The 25,491-nt window shown below is 27.9% G+C and overlaps 1 protein-coding gene across 4 annotated transcripts in view; it reads left to right on the top strand.

The window, feature by feature from the left end:
- Positions 1-25,491, top strand: part of LOC107446551 (uncharacterized) — a 61,391-nt gene that overhangs the window by 21,895 nt on the left and 14,005 nt on the right. Inside the window, exons 7-18 of one of the 4 annotated variants that reach the window (XM_043049270.3) lie at positions 435-659; positions 1,728-1,807; positions 9,226-9,335; positions 10,404-10,476; positions 10,562-10,656; positions 10,738-10,835; positions 13,001-13,172; positions 17,416-18,183; positions 20,602-20,640; positions 21,391-21,464; positions 21,830-22,015; positions 23,467-23,542. In XM_043049270.3, the coding sequence (XP_042905204.2) occupies positions 435-659; positions 1,728-1,807; positions 9,226-9,335; positions 10,404-10,476; positions 10,562-10,656; positions 10,738-10,835; positions 13,001-13,172; positions 17,416-18,183; positions 20,602-20,640; positions 21,391-21,464; positions 21,830-22,015; positions 23,467-23,542 (1,996 nt within the window). Of the gene's footprint in view, positions 1-434; positions 660-1,727; positions 1,808-9,225; positions 9,336-10,403; positions 10,477-10,561; positions 10,657-10,737; positions 10,836-13,000; positions 13,173-17,415; positions 18,184-20,601; positions 20,641-21,390; positions 21,465-21,826; positions 22,016-23,466; positions 23,543-25,491 lie in introns of all 4 variants that reach the window. The other 3 variants (XM_043049269.3, XM_043049273.3, XM_043049271.3) reach the window with 3 other exon arrangements.

Here is a 25,491-nt window from a genome sequence, read left to right as displayed (position 1 = left end):
ATATGCCTAATTATTTAATTGAATTCTAAAAGTATAGTTTTAAAAACGACTCTTTTTATTTAATTATGTTTCTCTGCTTTAAAAAAATATTAATTCTATTAATGGCTTTCTTAATGGGCGATAGAGCTGAAAATAAAACAGTGAGAAAGTGGAAAAACTTCTAGTAAAGCTATTTCCTTTTTAGTTATCTTTCGAGAGGAGTAAAATAAGCCTTTATTATTTTTAATTATAAACACTATATACTTTCACTTGGGTGAAAAAATGTCCTATATTTATGTTATAACTGTAAAAAATTCTAGGTAGTAATGCATATCTTCTCAAAAACAATGAAGTGATTTTCCTAGCAGATTTTGCTTTTTTCTGCTGTAAAATATTTATTTTCCTAATGGGCAAGAAAAGTATTTTAATCATTTAATTACTTTTTCTTCTTTCAGAGATTATGAGAGTAGTGATGATGAAGACAGCCTTCCTCGTAAGCTGAAGGCAATCAGAGGAAAAGAAAGAGATCCCGATCTTGGAAAAGTTGTGTGCGTTGATTATGGTGATCGTAGAAAGAAAGATAATTGGTATCCAGGGCTCATTGTTCCTCTTCCACCTCAGTCCAATATTAAAATTCTAAAAGAAGAGCATTTGATCCGATCTTTTAAAGATGGGAAATAGTATGTAAACTTTTTAGTTTTTTTTAATTTAATGAAAAACATATTGTTTAGGTTATTTGTGCTAAAAATCCTTGTTTTTGGAAATGCCAATAATTGCAGGTGAATTCTCAAAAAGTGGTAGCATTTTTATATAGATAATAAATATGACAACAATTAGGTTTAAATTTAGTAATGAATTATATGTACATGTTATATATATATAATAATATAACATAAGTACTGTTTGTCTAAGATTGGTTCTCTTCCAGACATTCGTCTGGAGCTGTGGCGGTGACTATGGTAACGAGGTATGATTATTTCAAGTAGGGGTGCGGGTCCCTCTTTAGGACTGGTTTCGGCGAGAAAGAAGGAGACCTCTTTCATCGAAGCTACCCTCCCTAAAATGCCCTCTTCTTGTTTCCATAGCACCAGACTGCCGCAGACTTAGTGGCGGTCAGAGTACCTATCTTAGACAAACAGTATGATAGAACTCAGAATTGGCTGTAGTTAACATTGTCCTTCCTACCTTTCTTGAAGTGCTTTTTTCTTTATTTTTTAGTTTCTCTGTTTTTACAATGGCTTAAGTTTGCTTAAATTCTAACTTTAGACTAAAAAAAAGAAATTAAATTTTTTTCGTCAATTTATTTTTTGGTCTTGGGTGGTTTGTGAAAAAATATTTTTCTTATCTGGAGTCTTAGTTTGGAACATTTAGATACATTTCTATTTCTGGACTTATTATATATAGCTAATTATTATGAGCTACTAATTTATGTGTTAACAAATAGGGGTCTGTCTAGGCCAAATTGACTGCCATTTAGCGGTACCTTCACAAATTCAACTTTAGGAAATTTCGCAAAATATTTTCTTAACATTTTATTTTCATATCCCGTAAGAAACGATAAATCCATATTTGTACGATATTTTTGTGTTGATTTTTTAATATAGTTTTTAATTTTTACAAATTATGTCTAAAATTTCACAAAATAGGTACCTTTCAGAAAAACCTAGGCAGACCCCTGACAGATAAATATTATAGTTTTCTTTGTTTAAAAATCTAAAGATGTTTATTTATTTTGTTTGCAATTTTAGCTACCAGGTTCCTAAGCGTGATATACGAGAATTTACAAAAGAATGTGGACAAAAAGTAGAAAATAATGCTCTACGTTCTGGTAATCATTTTATTTCTTATATAAAGATTTTTTTTATCCTTTTCTAACTCAGATTTTGTGTTATTTATTATTGTTCTAATAATAATTTAGAAAAATAAATCTGGGGATGATTAGAAGTCAAAAACTCCCATTTTTCTAATGTCTCCCATAGTAAGATTGGGAACTGAAAATTTTGATTTACAAAATTAGAATCAAAACAAAAGAATATTTACTATTTTAATTTTTATTCATGTTCAAGTCATGAAATAAGGCTATGTGAAGGCCAATTAAATGTGTTTCATAGTTGACGATTTGTGTGGTTTGAAGAAAATTTATTTTATTAATTGCAACTTTTATGCTTTATTGTATAAATCACAATTTTTAATGCTTAATGAAAGCAGAAAAATTCTCACCATAATAATTCATTAAATGAATTAATTGCTTATGAGGTATTTATTGTTTATAAGTTAAGTAGCTATGCTTTTGAGTATTGGCAAAGAATAGTGGTAATTAGGTTGGTTTTTGACACTTATGATGTTATATCATAAGCGATTTGTAAGGCTTTGCAAACTATAATAAAAATAACTATTTATCAGTCAAGAAGGAAATTTTTTTCTCTTAGCAAATTCAGTTTGATTTTAAAAAATTCAAACATTTTTCTAAAATATTTAATTCTTTTTAATTTTCCACTTTATTTAAAAATTTAGCTGTTAGGAATAGAATAATTATATTTATTTCCGATTAGCATTATGTCATAAACAATTTGCAACAAGTTTTATTCAGGGATAAGAAATATAATACAAACTATTTATTATGTTTTATTATATCAGGGATTACATTTTATTCAGGATTTATTTTTGTATCTTCTGTTACTGCAGTCATAAGTCATAATTGAATGAAATGATTTGTATTCTTTTACGATATTGATTACTTATGGTGGAAGCCAGCATGATACACATGAATATAATGTTTCATTTTAATAATGTAACTTTTTTAATGAAATGTAATAAATGAATACATTAGTAATTTAGAATTACAATCACAATAAATCTAATGTTTTCATATAATTTTCTAGCTTTTACATTTGTTAAAGAGACTAACCAATAAGGAGGGCCTCACTTAGGGAGGAAATTTGGTATTCCAGTACCTTAAGATTATTCATTCCCTTTAAGCACATTAATCTGCAAATTCCTGAAAGAAAATGCTCTAAAAATTTAAGCATATTTTAAATACTAGTTAAATCTTAGTTTCAAAAATGGCACAATAGCAGAGAACCTGCCTAACAAGGAGATGCTTGGTATTCAATTGGGGTAGTAAACAGATTTTTATTTCTTACTTTTTTTGCTATTTTTTTTGTTACAATTTTTAAATAACTCAACATTTAAATTAAAGTATCTTTTTCATTTTTTAATGTAGATTCATCATTTTACAAGCAGTATTAATTTAAATATAAATTATTTTATGTTTTTTTTTTTTTTTCAGTTACTAGATATTACCTAACTTTTTTCAATAAATGAATGATGGTTAAAATAAGGATAGTTATTAGCAGTGGTTATAATAATTAAAAAGTTGGATATTTTTGCGTTTCCTTTTAAATGTACTTAAATGGTCTCATATAACCTACATGTAAAATTTTAACAATCCCTGCCGAGCACATTAGTCTAGAAGTTACAAACCCGAATGAAGTTTTTTTATACCCAAACATCTTTTGTGAATCTATATTAATGAAAACATATGAATGTACTATTAAAGAAATGTTTTACCATTTTATCCTCCTCACTTACCAGAAAGAGAAACTAAACAAACAGTAAAAAGAAATACAAATAGTAGGAACTAGTTTTATACAGACTTAACCTATTAATCTGTGATTAATCATTGGACTGAATTGAAAACATGTATATTTTCTTTTATTTCATACAAATTGGCATAATTTATGAAAAGTATTTCAGTTAAAAAAAATAATTATTGCCAGCTAAAAGTGGGCTCTCCACAAATACTAAAAGAAAATAAAAATATTTTTAATTCTAAATAGATAAAACTTCTTTAAAAAAAAAACACGCTAAAAAGCAGCAGAAATTTCAAAAAAAGTAGTAATAAATGTAATAATAATGGTGGTAATAATTTACTACAGTCAAGCTTTCTCCGGTACTTATATCATCGAGGAGTCGTAAGAAATCTGTTATAAATATGCACAGTATTGGTGTCAATAATATTATGGCGACTTTTTACGGTATCTCATAACGAATAAGTCCATTTTCTCCATCAACTTAGCTCCTTAGTACTTACTTATTTTTTATTTCAATTAGTACTTATTGCCAAAAATAATTAATCATCATTGACATCAATATTAGTTTATCATTTTCAATGTACCCTTAAACGAATTAGTACCATTTTTCGATTAGTTTTATTCGATTATATCTTTTTACTTCAAACTGTAACTATTACCAAAATTAATTATCATTGACGTCAATATTATTGGTGCTTTATCACTTTCTGTTCTATGAATTAGTACTATTTTTTCCTTAATTTTGCTTCTCGGTACAAATTTTTTATTTTTATTTCAATTACCATTGATTTTGAATTATTTATTTTTATTTTTATAAGAGTTATAGTTAGTTTTAACCCGTTTTAAAAGCATAGCTATTAACAAAATAAACATGTGGTTTCAGATTACTAGATGTTATTTTTAATCACCAGATAGAGAAAAAAAATCTAGTGGTTTAAATATGCTGCATTTTTTTTTAATTGAGCTGAAGGTTACAAATATGCTGTGGCATATGAACAAAGCTTATCTTAATTGGAGGATGGAGATCGGCTAAAGGATCGACTTCATTTTTATTGGCAGCAATGATACTTATTTAATTGTGGTAATATGTACTGCTGGTGCACTGGTCGGAAGTAATACTCTAAAAAAACTTTTATAGTCTCTACTTTTTTTTGGTCTGTAGTGTAGTTAGCTACTTTCTTTAACAAATGGTGTAGTTAGCAATGTGATACAAAAAAATAATAATTTAATGTTAGTTTAGTACCTGTGTGGTGACTGGGTTTGAAAGAATAGTCCCACTGTAGCTCATGTATGTAGTAAGAGTATCCTGCTTCTGGGGATTATATCAGGAGACTGAACCTCCTGGTTGGGCGTAGGGCTAACAACCCTACTCTGTAAAAAACCATTGTTGCGAAATCTCAAGAAGAAATAAGCCACGGACTGACTACAAGGAGACGATTTGGTAAAGGCTTTAGGGACTTGAAAATTGGATCATGAAGACCAGATGACTAGAAAAAGACCTTTTGGTCTTAAAAACTCAAAACTGGAGAACACTAGCAGGAAAAAGGTTAGCCTGGGAAAAACTTCTGGAGAAGGCCAAGGCTCATATTCTTAAATGCGAAGAAAACCTAAATGAGGCACTGAAAAAAATTAATGGGAAAGACGTTATTTACATGGTTGCCCAGGCATGGCAATTAGTGAATCCAGTTACAATTCTTAAATCATTCAACAAAATAATTGTTGAAAAGAAAAGAGACAGGGTGAATCCCAGCAGACGGAAAACACATCGACAGACGGGGGAACTTCTTGAGATCCCTGTGGCAGAATTTTTTCTGACTTTCTGCGACAAACCTAATTAGAACCAATATCTTTCTGCAAGATATTTTTATCGTTATAAATGTATGTGTAATGAATTTATAATAATAGGTGAAATTCGTGTTTATAAAATAAGTCTACATGCATAGAATAAAACTGTAGATTTTTTTTCTTAATTTCATGATATAAGTTTATATTTCTTAATAAGTTTAAATTGTTTAGGTATAAATTTGCATAATCTTCGATAATAACGAAAAGTTATAAATGTATAGATCTGCAGACAAAAATGCTTACTAGAGCATAAATAAAGATTACCCAGAACCTGTAATAAGATAGAACTTATAGAAATAGCTAAGAATGGACAAAAAGATTAAATTTATAAAACAAGATAACTGAATTTGAAGTATCAGTTTAAAACAGTCTGATTTAATGTTTCACTATAGTAGTTATATCAGGTACAGAAACAAATCAGGTGAAAAAATTAATATTGAAGTTGAGTAATCAAAATAATAAAATACGAGTAGTATTGACTATAACCGAATTCTAAAAGCAAAAAAATTAAAACAATGTTTGTTTCAATTTTTTCTACATCTAATTAATTTTATCTAATTAATTAGATTCGATTAATATTGTACTGACTTATTGAAAGATTTTTTTTTTTAAAAAAAGGAGGTAAATAAAACTTTTTTCGTGATCAGATTAAGTTCAGAACGAAACAAATACACAGCGCTTGTGATTTCGGATTGTATTGTGTAAATATATAGCACTGATTCCACACGAAGTATGCAGAAGCAGTTTCCGACTCAATATGCTCAAGTCTATTCAACATCTCGAAACGAAATAGTCTTTATCAGTACTGAAACATCGGTATTAGAGCCATATTCATTGGATGCGATTTTCTTCGCATGCGTATGGAAACCTGTTTGAAAGTGACCAGTAAATATTTTTCACCAATCTGGTTTTCATTCGCATGCTAAAAAATCGTAGATAGTGAGATATCTTTCAGGCTTTATTTCATTTATCATTAGATTGCGTTTTTTTTTTTTTTATCGACGATTTAATTCAAAGCATATAGGCATTTTTAGATGTTGTCGACTTCCATCTTATTTCTTTTTCGGAATGCTGCCTTAATAAATCAGTTTTCAAATTTGTTTTAACTATTGTGGCTTCACAATTGCAACAAATAACCTTTTCGCTAGACATTATTTTTTTAAAAAAAAGAATCTTTTTACGCATGAAATTTTCCACATAAGTGCAAAAAATATAAAATGCTCTGTTCTCATAAAAAAACACAAAGCAAATTACTGCGCCAGCGATAGAGGCCGAAGTTGGCAAATTTCCAAAAATAGCTTAATAAAGGGGAAAAAAAATCTCCCCTTTTTATCCAGTAACTGTTTGTGTTGGAGATTAACGGAGAATTACGAGCGCTTTCTCCTTCCGCGGTACGCTAAGAAAAAAAAATATTTAAAACATTTCTGTAAGAAAAAAATTTTTCAGAACCATTATTGCTTCTGCAGAAATTTTTTGTTTCTGAAGAAAATGTTTTTTTTTTGTTGGTAAAACAGCTTCTGTTTCTGCAGAATTTATTTTGAGAACTTTTGTTTGTGGCAAACCAAAAATTTTTATTTCCCAAATAAAAAAAATCTTTCTGCAAGAACTCAGTCGCTTTCTGCGACAATGTCGCTGTGTCGCCGTGTTTCTGCCACGGGGCTTGAGATCATCAATGGAATTGAAGGTTGTGAACATGTTTTGGAAGAGAACATTTGTGAGTAGCTGGACGTTGAAAATCAACATCCAAATTTTGAAATTCTCAACGACGAAGAAATCATACAAGCAGTTAATCCTTCATCGGACATTAATGATGCTGAAAATGAAGACGAGAACTTTGAGGATTCTACGACTATAAGTCATACTGAAGGTGTTTAAGCACTGACAACTGCCCTAAAATATTTGGAGCAAAGAAACGATGCAACACCGATGGATCTCCTGTTGCTCAAAAATTGGCACGATAGGGCAGCCCATGATAGAAATTCTGGACTTTTGCAATGAAAGGTAACAGACTTTCTTAAAAGAATGTAAATTTAACAAATTAATGTATATTAAATTTTAAAAATACAATATTTTCTTGAGATTTGTGTTATTTTTGAAAATGCGTCTTTCAATATTTAAATAAGTATAGTTACAAAAAATTCCATTTTACTTTTTAAAATTTACTACTAGAGTTGATTTCCTTTTTAAATGTTTTTAGCTGTGAAACATAAGTTAATATATGTTTATTTTCATCATTTAAAAAACGTTCTATTGTTTTTTACTTTAAAAGTAGTTAAATTCGCAAGCACGGAGGGTTTTTATACATGATTTCTATTAACCAAGATTCCCTGTATCTGAGGTACTAGCGGTCCCAATTAGCTCGGATAATCGAGGTCTTACTGTATCTACTATTTATTTTATAAATCTTAACCATGAAAGAAATCTGCATCTAAAGCAAGAATAGAGCAAAACATTATCCAGTGTTATATTATCATCATGCTACATACATTTTCAACTAAATAAAAAGCTAAATTTATGTATAAAATAATAGCTGCATTTATTATAGAAATTATTTTAAACATACATTACCACATGCATTCTTAAGTGTAATTGCTACTGATAAAATACATTAATTTTATCTGAGTTTTTTGTTTGAAATGCAAAGAAAAAGGGAAAGGGATTTTACTGCTTTCTCTAAAAGTTAACTTCTAATTAAAAAAAAATCGCAAAATAGAGAAATTCGCAAAATGGAAGTTCGTTAAATAGAAGTCCGTCTGTATTTAAATTAGCCATTACGAATATAATTTCTAATAAAAACAATCGCAAAATAGAGAAGTTCGTTAAATAGAAGTCTGACTGTATTTAAATTAGCCATTACGAATATAATTTCTAATAAAAAAAATCGCTAAATCGAAGTCCGACTGTATTTAAATTAGCCATTACGAATAATAGCTAATTTATCACTTCGGCCACACCTTCAAATGCAAATGTATTCTCATGAAACATTGATTTTATTTCAATGGAAGGAAATTTATTTTCTGTAATTTTCACTGTTCTTTATTTTTAAAAATGAATGAGCATTGGACATTTAACAAAATTGCAAGTATTTAATAATTTCGTAGTGTTTCGTAAATACATTTTTGCTATTGACAAAGGCATAAAAAATTTTAGGCTAAGGAACGAATTTGTTAAAAATGATTTAGAATGACAAACTGGCTTGTGTAAACATGAATGAATATTTCTTTATAATTCCTCATGTTTAAACCCCCCCCCCCTTTTTTTTTTGTTCAAAACCATTTTGAACAAAAAAAAAAAATTTGAATTGAAAAATTTGACTCTTTTGAATTTGTAAATTAAGTTCTTCTGCAATGTTAGTCTCCTATAACTAGTGACTACAAAACATGAAAAGTAACTTGTATTTACAAGTTGTAAAAAAGTTGTTGTAGTCATAGTTTGTTATAAAATAGTTCTAGTTAACTACAAAAATAATGTAATTTTTCTGACCCTAGTATTGGTCTTTGGTATTGAATGATTGGTGTTTGATAATAGTATGGGGGATGTTATGGTAATAGATACCTAATATACTAACATAATTTCTTATTTGTGGTAATAAATGTTTTATGACCTCCCAAAATGGATCCAAAATTTATTTAATTTCAACATCTGATTGTGCATTTCCAACACTTGTTAAAAAGTTAAAATTTTAAAATTAAAATATTTTTATTGATCAAAACAAATTATTCTGTATCAAAATCATGCTATATTAATTTATATTATATCAAATTTAAATTGAGGATTCGGTTTGAATTATTTTAAAACTATTTTTTAGCTGTAGAGAAAGCAACTCTCTATCTTGAGAAGGAAGAACTACCCCCACATTGGGATAAAGTATTGTTTATTGGTTTGGAAGATGATGAGAGTAATGAATTTGAAAGTGATGTAAGTCATAATAAGTTTTCTATTTTTTCCCTCTAACTTATTTTAAATAGCTTTCATTAAGTTAAAATTTTTACAAAAATAGAAATATTGAATAATATGGGGATATTTTAGACTAATCCTGTAAACAACATTATCATTTAAAATATATATATATATATATATATATATATATATATATATATATATATATATATATATATATATATATATATATATATATATATATATATAATTTTAAAAGAATGGAAAATTAATCATAAATAAATAGAATTGATAATAGTTCTAAGAAACTAATAGATAATTTATAAATATAGTATGTTAATATTTATAAATGTTTCAATTTTATTGTATATAACTTTGTAAATATGCAATTTCTATTTAAAGTGCTTCTTCATTTGCTGCTTTGCATTATTGACAATGTCTACAGTCAGAAATAATTTTTTAGAAAAATCTACCCTTCCCTCTGCTTCTCTGCTTAATTTTATAGGAATATAGTACAATATTTTCTCCTTCTTAATATTTTTTGGTCCCACAGTGGACTGATTGTAAAGACACAGTTCCCAGTAGAACACCGAAGTCAAGCGTCACTGGCTGTGGTCAGAAAGTGGGTGGATGACCACTTTGATCAGACTAAGTGGGGATCGAGGATGTGCTGTATCGGTCCTTGTTAAACTGTTCGACCTTAAAGTGCTCTACTTCATTCGCAGTTTGTTGGGCTACCAAAGCGGAGGAATCATCCCTTCAGCAGATGATGAAAATTGTGATGGCCTGTCTTCAGGTCATTCTCAGGGATGCTTCCAAAACCGTCGGCAATAGCCCATTGTGCAGCTCTAGTACAACGTAAATAAAATAACTATCTACAAAAATTATTAGCTTTAAAATTATGAACAGCGGGTGAAAAAATATCCTCAGGCGTTGTAAATGCTGACTCTGTTAAATTATTTTATTATTTTCAATCCTGGGTAATATAATCGCAAAGCCTAACAAAATATTTATCCGACATTTTTAAAATTGTACTTTGCATTGAAATTGAATTTTGCATTGAAAACATACTTTGCATTTAAATAGACTTCTGATGATGAACCTAGTGAAGAAAAGGATAGATTTGTTGCTCAGCTCTATAAGTTTATGGATGAAAGAGGTATACTTATTATTATTTTTTTTGTAATTTTATGTTCCATTAAATTTTTTTATCTCATAGTAACAATATGATGTATTATTTGTAGGTACACCTATTAATAAAGCACCCACAGTGAGCAATAGAGATCTGAACTTATATAAACTTTTTAAGATCATGCACAAATTAGGAGGTTACAACAAAGTAAATATACACTATGTCAGCACTATTGCTCATTTTTTCAAGTTGTTTTGCAATTAGATTTAATTGTTCTTTATTTTATAGGTAACAAATAAGAATAAGTGGAAAACTGTATATTCTAAGATGGGCTTGCCACACTCTGTTGCAAATGGTCCTAATCAAGTCAAGTTTGCCTATAAAAGGTTCGCTCTTTCTGGAATTTTCTTTAATGATATTTTTATTTAAAGCAGGCTATGCTTCAAATCACTGTCATTTATTCAAAGGAAGAAAAAATTATTTTAGTATTAAAAATAAGCAAGGATTTTTTTTTTGTTGCTAATTTTAATAATAAAAATGAATTTGGATATTTATATAAAAAATGAAAAAAATGGCAAGTCTTAAAAAAAACAACCTACCAATTTTGCTTTTGTTTAAATTTTTATTGTTGTTTTTCCAATTCTCATTATAAATAGAACTAATCAAGATAAGTTATAATTTTTTTTTTAAAGATTTCTTTTTTAAAGAATCTATTGTAATTCTTTAAATATATTTTTACTTAAAGTAAGTAATTCAACTCACTTTTATTCAAAAGTGGAATTTGCTTATTTGAATATTATGGAATGAGTTTTGATATTTGTTTTAAAGAAAGAGACTAGTTTAAATAAATAAAAATCAATATATTAATTTTGTTCTTGTCTAAAAAATCTGTACAACAGTATACCACATGCTCAAATAATTGAAATTTATATTTATGATAAATATTTATTTTATGAAAATATTGATAAATCTTATTGGATGGATTTTTGTAAATTTAATCTTTTTGAAAATGTACTTTTTCTAGGCCTCAATTTTTATAAACAAAATATAGGGATTCCGCAAGGTAATTCTTTTTCTGGTGCTTTTTCTAATATTTTTTTTACATTTTTTTGAAGATAAATTTATTGAGTTTAATGATTTTAAAGCTTTTAGATATATTAATTATTTAATTGTGATAATTATGATTTTATTTTTTATATTTATCCTAAAGATTTGGTTTTGAAGAAGACTTATGAAAATTGCTTAAATGTTGAATATTTGGATTTTAAAATTGATATTGTTGATAAGCAGATTAAAATTGGTGTTTATGATAAAAGAAAGGCTTTTAAATTTAAAGTTATTTTTTCTGTAATTTTGATACTAATTTGTGCAGTAAAATTTTCAAAAATTCAGTTTTTTCTCAATTATTTCGAATTAGTAAAATTTGTAATAATGTTGAAAGTCTTTAAGAGGCAACAAGTAATTTTTAAAAAAATATTGGCATTCCTTTTAATTTCTGTTATATTGGTTTTAAAATTAAGAAAATGATTGAGAATTATTAGTTTCGTGTTTTCTTTTAACAGGGCAAGATCCAAGTCTTGATCTAGTTGCCCCGGTCAAGCATTTCTAATAATGATGTCACTATTTTCTGTTTCTTTCTTTCTTTCTCTCTTCCTTCTGCGCAAATTAGGGGGCGTTGTTTTTATGTTTATTTCAATTAAGTTGTGGCTCGCATTCAGTTGTGTAATTTGGTGATTGGATTTTAGTTGCAAGTAAGCTTTTGTGTGTACTAATCTTTGGATTTTAGTTGCAAGTAAGCTTTTGTGTGTACTATTCTTATGTATTTGTCTTGTTTTTATACTTCTGTTTTTGCTTTATGTATTTTATATTTTGTATTGTATTCCTGAACTTTGGCAAAACTTTTGGTGTACAAAGAAAGAAATTTTAGACATTTGTTGTACTCTCTCAATAGAAAAGGTTTTGCTTTTATGACATCTGGAGCTGGTACCCCTTGAAGATGCCAGCTTCCGTTGTCATATTTATTCAATTTTCAATATTTCATTGTTTCTTTTGTTTCAATTCCTTTTGGATTCTCAGCTGCTTAGCGCATTTTTCCACTGGAAGTATTATTTTTAATTGTTTAATTATTTTGAATTGTTTTCTTAATATGTTCTTGTCTAAATTTATTTTTCTTATCTTGGCAATTTCATGAACACAGTTGTTTGCAACTTGCATTTCACAGACGCATCAGATGTACCGACAAACATAACAACTTGCCTCAAATTAACGAGCTAATGTCAGTACCAGCAAAGGTTACGATTAGGTATAATCTTAATAGTTGTGCCTTCTCCACCTGTACCTACTGTTTTGTTGCACATTCGGAGGGTGAAATAAAAATGCACCTCACGTGTGATTAGTATTGCCTGTGAATTCGATAACAAAAGTTTTTACTATAAATTTAGCATTGTGCTTTGAAAAAATCAGTTGTCATTTATATAAGCAGAATTTATTATTAATTGTGTTATAAAAGATCTTAGTGCATTTTTTGTTTAGATTTTAAATTATTTTTCAGATATCTTCAGAGTTTTGAAGATTTTTATCGTAAGTTGGGATGCACCATGGTGAATAATACACGGTCCACTAGAGGGCGCCACAGATCTGATCGCAATATTATTATTACTAGAACAAGAGAAAGGGATGCTGCGTCTCCTAAAAGTAAAGCTAACAAAGAAACAAAGGAAAAGGTAAGTTTGTAATGTGGTATTGCAGTTAATTTGAAATGTCTTTAAATTGAAAGTGTCTCCTATTACCGCGTGTTGGTTTAATAGCTTAAGGAAAAAAAATCTAAGATGTTAGAATAAAATAACTAAAGGATCAATTTAGAAAAATCATTATTGTATAAATACTAGAATTACAATATCCTGTAAACGGATAAGTAACATCTTATTAAGACAAATGGCCAAAAAGTATAATGGTTAAAAAAAAAACGTTGATGAAATTAGCTTAAATAAATAAATTACCTGAAAGGAAAATATATAGAATGCTGAAAAGGAATGGATTGGTAAAAGTTAAAAAAAACATGAGACAGATAAAACAAATACTGAAATTTGGAAACTCACCATGTTTATTGCTTACTCAATTATTTAAAAAAATTAAATGTAGATTAAAACATCTCCAAACTATATACAGCCACACAGGCCACAACTTGTAGATTCATTAAAAAGATTTAAAGATTAACACAGATTATCTTCTACAAAAAAGCACTAGTAGCCATTTTTTACTTCTACAACAAGACTGAACACCTCCCTGATGCACTGAACGTACATCAGGGAGCCGAATCCAACATCGAATAGAAATGTTCTTCCACAGGGGAAAAAAGGAATTCCTGCACTCCCACGTTGCCATTACTTCTTCATGAACTCTGGCACTTCGGCAACTCAGCTGACAGGTGTCGCTGCGGGGAAAATTCAGCCTAACCTCGTGACGTCAGTTCTCAAAAGCTGCTCCTCGGGATGTGATCTGCTCCTATAAGATCAGTCCATGCACTTGCGTTTGCTTTCTTATTGCAAAGCAATAATTCTATTATTTCCTTTATGCATTTTATGTCTTTCACTTAAAGACATTTTTAAAATTGTTAAACAATGTTTAACATCTCCCTATTCATTCTATTTGGGTTTCCAGTGATTTTAAATGTTCTTGCTAACTCGAACCTTGATTAAGCAAACTTGAATGGTAAAAAATTCTATTCTTTTTACAAAGATTGGATAAAATAATGGAAACACTTCTGTACCAAAAAATTTTTTGTTCTTTCTCGAAAAACACCTAGAGAATGATTTTATAAATTTAGAATTGTTTAGGTTATGCGATTTTTCATATTTATCAATGAAGTTTAATGGTTTCAGAGACCAGCAATAAATTATGAGCTGTGCACATGCATGGTTTAGAGGAACTACTTTAATCATTTATTGCACAGTTTTCAGAGAATTTTTTTCAAATTTTAAATCAAAAATTTCTATTTAATTTTATTGATTATTTCTAAAGTTATAGCAAAAAAAATGTAAAACATAAAAATTAGTTTTTTATAAAAATATATATTTCTCCATAAATAATTTAGCTAGGCTTACCAAAATTTGTGCAATTGTTGTATATAATGACCAAAATAATTGTTATAGGTTAAAAATGTATCGCTAAATGTACTTTCTGACATAGTGTCCAGAAAAACTATGCTCCCGTTTGTAATTTGTCGGTCCCTCAAACCTCCAAAAACTTTAATCTTTATTGATATCTATGAGAAATCACATGATTTAAATACTTCTGAAGTTATAAAATGATTTCCTTAAGCATTTCTTGAGAAATATGAAAAACATATATTAGCATAGATGTGTTTCCATTATTTTATCCACCCCCTATATATCTCCTATGCACTAATGTTAAAAAGCTATTGAATGTTTTTTTCCCCCTGCTCTTTTCTTAATTATTGAAATTTCTTCCACAAAAAGAATAAATAAATGAAATGAATAAAAATTGCAGTAACCAAATTTTGAAAAAATAAATGCAATAAAAAAAAATTAAAAAAATCTCTTCCATTTCAAGTTTAAGATATCAATAGAGGTGTTTACCGTTAGGTTCCTTTCCTACTCCCAAAGAAGAGAGCATTCTAACTGCTGAATTTTTTTTCTGGAAGAGCTAATCCACTTGCAATCTTTTCAGTATAGAAAGTCACAAACATATTATATTGAGTTTACATGTGGGGAACATGCTGCCCGATCCAATTGAAGGAAGGATTCGTAGTCAAAAAGATGCATGCACTGAGCAGGATGTTATCATCCATAACAAAGAAATCTTTTTAGATGGTTTCCATAATAGATCTGAGGATGTCATCACCCATTCCTGTACATTAACAGGAACGGGTGATGCAGACTATTTGATGCCCTATCCACATGATTATTCATATGCAGAGGTGCCACAGGTTACAAATTAACCGTAATTGTTACTCTTTCATAGTCAATATTATGATTGAGTAGTGAAAATTACAGTTTTTGAGAATTTTCATAAAAATCTGTTTAAGTTTTCCTCCTTAACTACCAAGAATTATAAATTTTCGTTGTTTGCAACTATTCTTTCTACTCTTTACCCACTTCTGAAAACAATAAATGAGAAAAAATATTTGAAAGAAACAAGAAATTAAAAAAAAATCGAATAAATCTTATCTTTCCCCATTCTAACTATTTATTCCAAAATTTAGTATTTTGTCCTTTTAAAAAAAAACAAAAGAACGTAAACTCAAGTCTGAAATACAGGATGATAAAAAAGCAATAAGAGCTTGTTCGAATTTAACCAGAAACTAGATTATTCCAAGTAATGAATATACAGTACCGCTCAAAAGTATCAGTACACCTAGAAACTTATGAAAAAATGGCAAAATTCAAAGTGCCATAACTTCTTTAAAAATGATCAAAAATGCTTCTGCTTTAGCTCATTTTGAAACTTAAAATCTCTACTTTTATGTACTCTAAATGTTTTTAATTAATATATTTTGCAACTATGCACAATTACACTCTAAACAATCATAGAAAATTGTATAAATTTTTTGTGAAGTTTGACGCGATGTACGGGCACAAAGGGGTTAGATATTGTTAATTTTTATTATATCATTGAAAAATTTGGACTTTTAGCTTTCATTTAAAAAAAAAATTTCCAAAAAAACATGTTTTTTGACAAAGTTATTGTCAAATAAAAAAAAAGTTTTTTTTTCTTCAGAATTTAATGATTTTTCAGCAATTATAATGAATTTTAGTGTAATTATAATATGATATGAAATTTTTTTAATTAAAATAAATTCAAATTTAATATTTCTCGATAATATTATTTCATAATTTATTATAAGAATTTTAACTTTTTTTTTGGAAAATATAATAATGAAATAAGAATCAACGTTTACAATTTAGTATTATGAAATTTATTTTTTCATATTTTTCTCAGAAAATATTTGAAAACAAAAATTTATGTCGTTCAGAAAAATCATTGCATTTACCTCAATTATAATACCTTGAAGTGCTTAAGAGCAAAAACACTTACTGATTTATTGTATTTTTTTTATTTCTTTTTCCCCTCTATTGGTGGAGAATTACGAAAATACCTATTTTTGTTTTGTATTTTATGTTGAGCCGGCTAATATTTGAGTTTATATTTATCAATGATTGTGAAAAGAATTTTTTTAGAGAGCTCACATGTTTCAGTAACTTATAAAGTTGTCAGAAAAAAACCACACACAAAAAAAAAAATCTAGATTTTGTACATTTTTGATGAAAAGGGATGATAGAAATAATGAAATAATACCTTAATAATTTAAAAAATCCAATTATCCAAATTATATTTAGTAGGAATTGTTTTGGATATTCAAAGCTTAAATGTATTAAAATAAGAAAAAGAAAAAAATATTTTTTTAGATATTTATATATTACTTTTTCTGAAAAGATTAAGATTGTGTAATTGGTTTTTATCCTATCAAGATTTATGTCTCGAAAAGACTCAAACTCATTCATAAAAATGTGAAACTGATGATTATCTTTAAAAGAAAAAAAATCATGGATCTCAAATCTTTTTAGAGTTGTCAAAGTTTGAATGGCTAGACATCAAGTTGTTTATTTATTTGTTAGGGAAATCAATTAAGCTGAAGACCTCAGTTATAAACATGTGTTATAATTTTCCAAAAGTTAAGTCTGGTGTGGAATACATGTTTTTGGAAGGTTTTATGAACTGAGTAAATATTTTTAACAATTTTAATCTAGTCTTATATTTGTTCCTTTATTTGCCCGTTTTTAAATTTTTTTTAATGACTGTTCTCAAATATGTTTCACTCTAATCAATCTAATTTTTTTCGAAGCAAAATGGGTAATTGAATTCCTAATTTTAAAAAGTTTACTTTATGGGATTTATTTCTCAGTGTTATGTAATTTAAATTGATGTGATTATTATTGGTTTTAGAGCACAGAAAAGAAAGCTGAAGAAAAACCAAAACCAGCTGATAAAAAAGAGAGCAAAATTGAAGAAAACTCCAAATCTGATAAAATTAAAAATTCAGAAAAAAAGAAATTAGATGATGATAAAGGAAAGAAAGAAGAAAAGCGGAAATTAAGTAAAAAAGATGAAGATAGTAAGCCAGAGAAAGCAAGGACGAGGGAAGATGCAAGAAAAGAAAAGAATGATAGCCCCGAAAAGAAAGGTACTCGATCTAGCCTCAAGATTGAAGCTGACAAGAAACCCAAAGAAGAAACCACCAAAGAAAAGAAAATTGTCAAAGAAAAGAAAGATGAAAAGCTGCCTAAAGAGGAAAAACCTAAACCAAAAAAGGAAGAAATTACTAAAGATAAAAAGCTCACGAGAGAGAAGAAAGTCGAAGAAAAAGTGACCAAAGAGAAGAGAGAAAATCCTGTGAGAGAGAAAAGAGAATTAAGTCGAGAAAAGAAGGAGATAAAAGAAATTGAGAAACCAAAAGGAAAGAAGGAAGATTCAAAACCAAACGTGGAGTCTCCAAAACGTAAACTGGAGAGAAGCGTGAAGAAAGATTTAAACAAGTTGAAAGTGGATGATACAGAGTGCAAAGAAGAAGAGAAAAAAGAAGAAAGTGCACCTGTGGTGGAACAACCCTCAAAGAAAACGTTGAATGAAGAGGAAATTGTCACTAAATTGGAAGACATATCTGTTGCTGAAGACAGAAAATCAAAACAGATTGAAGATGAACCTCCAAATAAAGTAATAATTGTTTATTTATTTATTTTTAATGATGAAAAAAAGTCTGGAAAAATTTCAACTTAGTTGAAGAAATTTCCTTTTCTATTAAAAAGTTCAGATTCATAATTTGTTTATAGAAGAGAGGCGTATTTTCTTTTCTTGTGCAATTTCTTTATTTTTGTCATTTCTATTATTCCAAAAGGATTTTAATGCGTCTTTGTTTTCTGTAAACTGGTGTGGTTTGGAGCTATTTTTTTTCTTGTTGAAAATATAACTTCCTTTTTAATTATATATGTACAAATAAAACAAATTTTTTATTTTATTTTAAAAATACTATTAAAATTGAATCTCTATTTAGGCCATTATCAGTTGTCTTTATTAAAAATTATTTTCTTTACTCAACTGCTAATATTGCAACTATTACCTGCCTCCTAATTACATTGTGGATCTAATGATCAGATTTTCGTGTACTAGGACTCACCCTTACTGGTTCGAAGGGGTGACCTCAAATATGCTAAATTGGTTAGTGCAGATGATATTTTAAGTTACGAATTTAAACACAAATAGCTTCAATTTACTTGCACTGTCTTTGAATAAACATACTTTATTTATTTATTTTTTATTTTTTGCAGCAGATTTGGATTTCTGATCCTCAAAATATAAGGGTTTACCGCAATCTGGAAAATAGGGTTGTAATAGCTTGGTCAGGAAAGCGGTCCAAAATTCAGACCCCTTGATGTTAAATTTAAAATATTAAGAAAAATTGCAATTTTAAACAGGATATTAAATCACCAGGACAGCTCTTAGTAAGAAATCAGTTAAGAATTTTATAAGTAATGCCACATTCAAACATTTAACAGAGGAGTTATGACTTAAGTAAAATTACTGTAGTTGTTTAAAAAATATTTTTAATATTTTTTTTACTTTATTAAATGCAATAATTCCTTTTAATAGTAATTTTTATTCATTAAAGTTTAATTTGTATTTTAGGTAACATGTTTCTGAAGTTTTATTTTTATTGTTTATTATTTTTTTTATTAAAACTCTTGTGGCATGTCCAATTTTTATTGATAACGGAAACTTTGTTATCAATCAAAAAAACACCTGCTTCCAATCATGCTTGTTTTATTTATTTATTTTTGTATCATGTTTTTATTTGCTAGGCGTTGTCAACATTTTGAGGTTTAATTTGTGATCTTGTTCCCTAATATGTAAGCCATTCTGCTTTTTGTAATTTTGTCCAAGATCAAGACTAAGAGAAAGATTTAGATTTTTCCTATGAAAAAGTGATGTTTTTGTATCATACCATACACCTAATGAATAAAATTAAAGGGATTTTACACTTAATATATACCTGTTTCTACCATAGCCGGTCAAATGACTGGACTTTGTTTCTTGATTGAATGTATGAAATATGGATGTTAGGAAAGAAATAAACTGAAAAAAAAAACTGTATTATAATTAAACAAAATTGTATATTGCCAATTTTTATGTATTGCAAACACAAAGAATGAGAATTTCTAATTCATTGCTCAACGCATTTTTTACATATACAGGGTGTTTCCATTGCACATTTTCCTCAAACATATTTCTTCTAACTATTATTTTTTCTATAATTCTTCTTATAATTATGAGAATATATAAAAAATTATAATTATTCTTATAATTAATATTATTTCTTCTAAGAACTTGTGCTGTCTTGATTGTTTCCACATTTTTCTGGGTAAAGACTAATAGTTAGTTAGAATTGAAGTAAAGCTATCAAAATAAAATATAAAGCTACTTACCAAAACATTTAGTTTTTGTCACTTTTTCTTACACAAAAGTGCCAATCTAAAATTTTAGGTACTTTATTGAAATTTGAATTCACAGTTATTCTGATTGAACTAACTTCCTAGCAGTCTTTGCAGAAATGTGCAACTAATTGAATGCAATAGGTTGAGCACGCATTATATAGTAATTTCTGGTTCGATAACCTTATAAAGCAATAAATTGTTCTCCCGATCAAATGACCGGTTGTGGTAGAAATAAGGTATACAACAAGTATTATTCGAAACAAACGAAATACAAAAAAAATAAATAATAATTAAATATTAGCTGTGTATAATTGTTAGAAAAAGTCATGAAGTCAAAAGTGCAAAAGTTATTAAACGGTCATTTGACCGGTTATGGTATGTTTTGTGTTGATATTACTCATTAATACACAATGTAAGTTCTGCTTATTACAATATACTGAATTGTTGAGTATTCTCAAAAAATATGCAATGCAAATGTATTTTGTTTATACATTATATTTATATACTATATATTATAAAAAATATACTATATATATATATACTATATATTATAAAAAATATACTATATATATATATATATATATGTATATATATATATATATATATATATGTATGTTCAACATTCTATATTCTACCCCTACAGTCAATATTAGAAAAATTGGATGCAATAACAAGAAATTTGGTAAGTTAATAACTAGTCTTCAAAAAACAACTAAATTTAAAGAAAAATGTGCTTGTATGTATAACAATCAATAATCAATATAGTTTAATAACAATTAAAGCACTTCGAAAAAAATCGGTGATTTTTTGAACAAATTTCGTTAAAATTAAGTTGCAAAAGAGTTTAAACTAGTTACAAAAGTTGATAAGTTGCTTACAGAAAGAATTTTTGAGATTTTGTATTCGTAGAAAGTTTTTTATTTTATCTAAGTCAGGCTTAACAGATAGATTATGTCCAAATTTTGGATTTTCTTCATTTAAAATTACATAGCTTGAAATGACATGAAGAATTTTATACTTAATAATTTTTAAATAATATTAAAAGCTTTAAATTATTTTTAAATATTTAAACAAATTTTATGTGTCGGAGCTCCAAAGAGTTAAAATACACAGAAAATGAAAATAACTTTAATGGGCTCTAACTTTTGACAGCTCTTCTGACTATCGGGACCATAATTTCCTGATTGCGGCTATTCCCTTTATTTTTGGGGGTCAAGTATATTTATTCAGAGCAAGTATACATTATTGTGTCTGATTACACAACTTAAAATATTGTCAGCAGCATAAATTAATTAGATAAAATTCTCTAAACATTAAAACTTATAGAGATCTGATCTCTAGATCATAAGTTATTTAGATATTCTGTTTTTTACTTTGTGTACATTTTGTAGCATAATAATTATGTATTTAATATTCCTATATGTATTTGTAGGGTAAAAAGAAATCAATAAAAGGAGATGAAAAAGAGGACAAAGAATCTCTTTTTGAGTTTTCTGATTCTGATGAGTATGTCTTTATTATTGTGCTTAATTTAAATTTTTATTATGTTTTAAGAGGACAAATGACTTTACTTTAAAAAAAATAATGATGATAATAGCAGGACTGGCATGATTTAAATCAATTGATTTTTAGAAAAAATTAATTGAAGTTTGAAATATTTTTTACGTGATTTAACTTATGAGTATATTCTTAGCGTTTTGATTTTTTTTTTCTTTCAAAAAGCCCTCAGATTAGGGTTGCAAATATTCAATCTTCGTTTTCGTGAAGAAGAAAAAAAATTAGTTACCTGTTTATTTCAAATAACAAGCCATGATATATTGTATATATATCCATTTGTAGTTTTATAATTTTGTTTTTTTCTTTCCTAGAAGTTTAACTAATGATTCAGAGAAAGCGTCAGGCAAAGATTTAAAAAAAGAAATTGAAGTAGGAGATCGTGTGAAGGTGAAATATGGACGTGGAAGGATGCAGAAGGTATACGAAGCAAAAGTTTTAAAAACTGAAACTGATGGGTTAGAAAAGCGTTATTATGTTCATTATGCAGGATGGAACATGAGGTAGTGTGCATTATTTTAATTATATCTTTTAACTTCCTTGTATGATTTCCTACTCCTACTAAAATAGAATTAAGAGTTTCTCTATTTTGTTCAAAAGATCTCTTCTACATATTTATTGCATTGAAGATAACAATTTACAACAGTATTATTTAAGTTAAAAATTAAAATGCATTACATTTTTTGCGTATTTAATTGTTTTCATACTTCTTTTAGTTTCATAATATATTTTATTTTTAATAAATAAAATCATTGTAATCAGCTTTGTAAATTAGTCAGCTAATCGTTCTGAAGTAGATGCTGCTTTGCACATATGTTTTATTCAAAAAAAAGTAAAGGAACACAATTATCTAGTGCAATTGGGCAAGTGAACTTTTAAATATATTTATGCCTCTTTGACAAATAGTTATTATTAAATGGTCTTATTAAATTTAAATTGAATATATGACTGTTATCGGGGGAAAAATTCTTCATTAAAAGAGCTTATTTTTCGTAATAGATGTAAAAAATTCAATATGGAGTAGATCTGATCCCAATTACTTCAGATAATCAAGATCCTACTGAAGTGATGCACAACCAAATTTGGGTAACAGGCCTCACTCGCAGAAAAAATACCAAGCGTGTGATTTGATTGCTAAAGAACTTCCGCGAATCAGAAATTTACATTACGACGTAAACCTTCACTGAGTTTTGGGAATTTAAATTTTGTACGCTTATGAATTATTTTCTCTAAATGTTGTTGCAAATCTTTTAGGAGAGGGTTTTGTAGTTACACTATTAATAATTTGCCTCCTTCATCTAATTTTTAAAACCAATTTCAATCGACAATAGAGTTATCTTGCCATAAAATCTCTAAATGGTGAATTAAGGGACCATCCATCCACTCAATTACTTTTGCATATAAATGCAGAGATGATGGTGCTCCGGAAAAGATTTGGATTTCCAGATTTTTCTCTATCTGCGATCTGGAAGTTTTCGGAAATCCAAGGTCCAGAAGTTTCAAGAAATCATAGATCACATTTATGTATGAAAATTCTTGTGTATTTTAATTTAAAATATTAGAACTAGAATTTATATTTGTCATCTTTTTCATTTGTAAATATTTTTTAGACATAAAAGTAAACTTATACATAATTATCAATTTAAATTATGCTGCATATAATTTATTTGGAATTTCATGTTTTGAAAATATCAATGATTTAAATTTTTAAAGACCTTTAATTTTTGAAATGCATCATTAATGATTTTACTCAAGAAATTTTCAGGATTTTTGAGTTGGGCTCATGTAATGTAACCCCTGTTAATGTAAAGTGGGATATTCACTGTGTTTTCATTTCAAGGGTCTGTGGGGCCCGCTGGCCATAAATTGACTTAACTGTGTATTCATTTTTTTTTCCAATGTGAAAATCTGTGATTCCTCTAAAACTCAAGTATATTGTTGGTTTTGTTTGAAGGTATGATGAATGGGTACGAAAGAACTACATTGTTGCCATTGTGAATGGAAACAAAAAGTTTGAAGGAGCTTCAAAGGTAAATTTTAAATTTTTTTCATTTAAAAATTTTTTTTTATTAGTTTCTGTGAAATTAAACAATGCATCATTTTTGTATTCGCTGCAGAGACAATTTCATTTGCATAATTATTTAGAGGGAAAAGAAAAAACTAAACTAAAATGTTTAACAGTTCTATAACTGAAACATGTTGAGGATATGCAAGTTAGTTGGAAAAAAAAGTATTATGAATATAAATTGAAGTTGCATCAGCAATAGACCCTCAGTTTGCTCTGAGAAAGATAGCTTTGTATAAATTGACGTAATGCTAATGCAGTGAAACCTCCAGAAAAGACCACTTCTATCTACGACCACTTTGGGTAGGCGCGGAATTTTTTCCATAGACTTTGTGCTGAAGAAAACGTCTTGGGGAGACCATTAAAACCTCTCCCAGTGACCAGGTAAACCTCTGCACCAACAGTGGAAAAATTCAAATAAGGTGACAGGAAAAATATCAAAACAAAACAAAGAAATAGATTGAAATGCATTCGAAATATTTGTGTGAAGCTGTTATTCCAAAAGCTCTTTTTAACATTACAACTTCATGTTGTAGTCAGAGTGCATTAAAAAGGATGCTATCAATGATTTACTTCTAGAGTTGAAAGTTGAAGTAGAAAGAAAAAAAAATTTCAGAAAAAAAGAAACGCACCTTTTCCCATCTTTTAAACCTAACTTATTTTTCTGATATAAAATTAAATGCAAACTTAAACTAAAACAACTGTTTATTTAAAATAGCTTTATCATTCACGAAAAAATATTAAAAATAAAATAAAGAAATATATAATCGAAATATTTGTGTGAGGCTCTTTTTGACATTTCAACTTCATGTTGCAGTCAGAGTGCATTAAAAAGGATGCTATGAATGATTTACTTCTAGAGTTGAGAGTTGAATTAGAAAGAAAAAAAAATTATTTCAGAAAAAAAGAAAGACTCCTTTTCTCATCTTTTAAAGTAAACTTTTTTTTTTGCGATATAAAATTAAATGCAAAAAACTAAAACAGCTGTTTATTTATTGAAAATAGCCCTATCATTCATAATTGGTAAATTTGTTTTTGCACATAATTATATCAGTTGGAATAATTTTTATAGGCGCTAAATTTTGCTCATTGTTACGACTTTACATGATGCAAACAGAAGTGGCATTTCCACACCAAAAAAAATGACACTAACTAAAATTAAAAGCATCAGTAAAAAATCATGCACCTTCAATAAACAATTTTATTAATGATCATTTTACTGCGGAATGGAGTGGGGTCACTCTAGAGAGGTTTCACTGTATTGTAAATTTATATTTATCTTAAGTGATAAATTATTTCTTAGTTGAAATGTTTTATCAAATACTAATTTATTACATTTTTTATCATTATGTACTATTAAAATGACAATACCCATAATATTTTAATAAAAACAAGTGCAGGTTCATTATGAATTTGTTCCTGTTAATGGGAAAGCTCTGCCATGCAAGGTTCAATTGAAATTTGTAAAAACTTCCCAACACTTAAAATATTTTTAATCCGAAGTTTTTTCTTTTAAAAGTTGGTTCAATTAATATTACATTAAAAGCTCAACGTTCCAGAATGAGTGGGCTTTAGTTCTTAAATTCTAAATGTGCTAAAATTCTGGATACTTGTATGCCAAAATTCTTATTTTTTTAATGGGGGGGGGGGGGGATTCTTTACTTTAATAAAGGCAAAAAAATTAGTGCAATCAAAATTTATAAAAATGTTTGTGATATTGGTAGAAAAAAATCTTAACTCAATTGTCAATTGACTCTTTACTAGTTAACATCTAAATTCTTCATAAGACATATTTCTGTGTTTACTAGGGGAAAATATGTCAAGCCGTTATCAAAACTTAAACAACTAAAAGAAAAAGAAGAAGAAAACGAAATTAAATAATTTTAATGAAAAAGAAAGAAAACTTAAATTGCA

The sequence above is a fragment of the Parasteatoda tepidariorum genome, chromosome 10 (assembly GCF_982258835.1).
Source record: "Parasteatoda tepidariorum strain Cologne lab strain chromosome 10, Ptep-v5.0, whole genome shotgun sequence".
Classification (NCBI taxonomy): Eukaryota; Metazoa; Arthropoda; class Arachnida; order Araneae; family Theridiidae; genus Parasteatoda; species Parasteatoda tepidariorum.
Note: the sequence above shows the minus strand (reverse complement) of the source record. Positions and strands in the feature narration are given on the sequence as shown.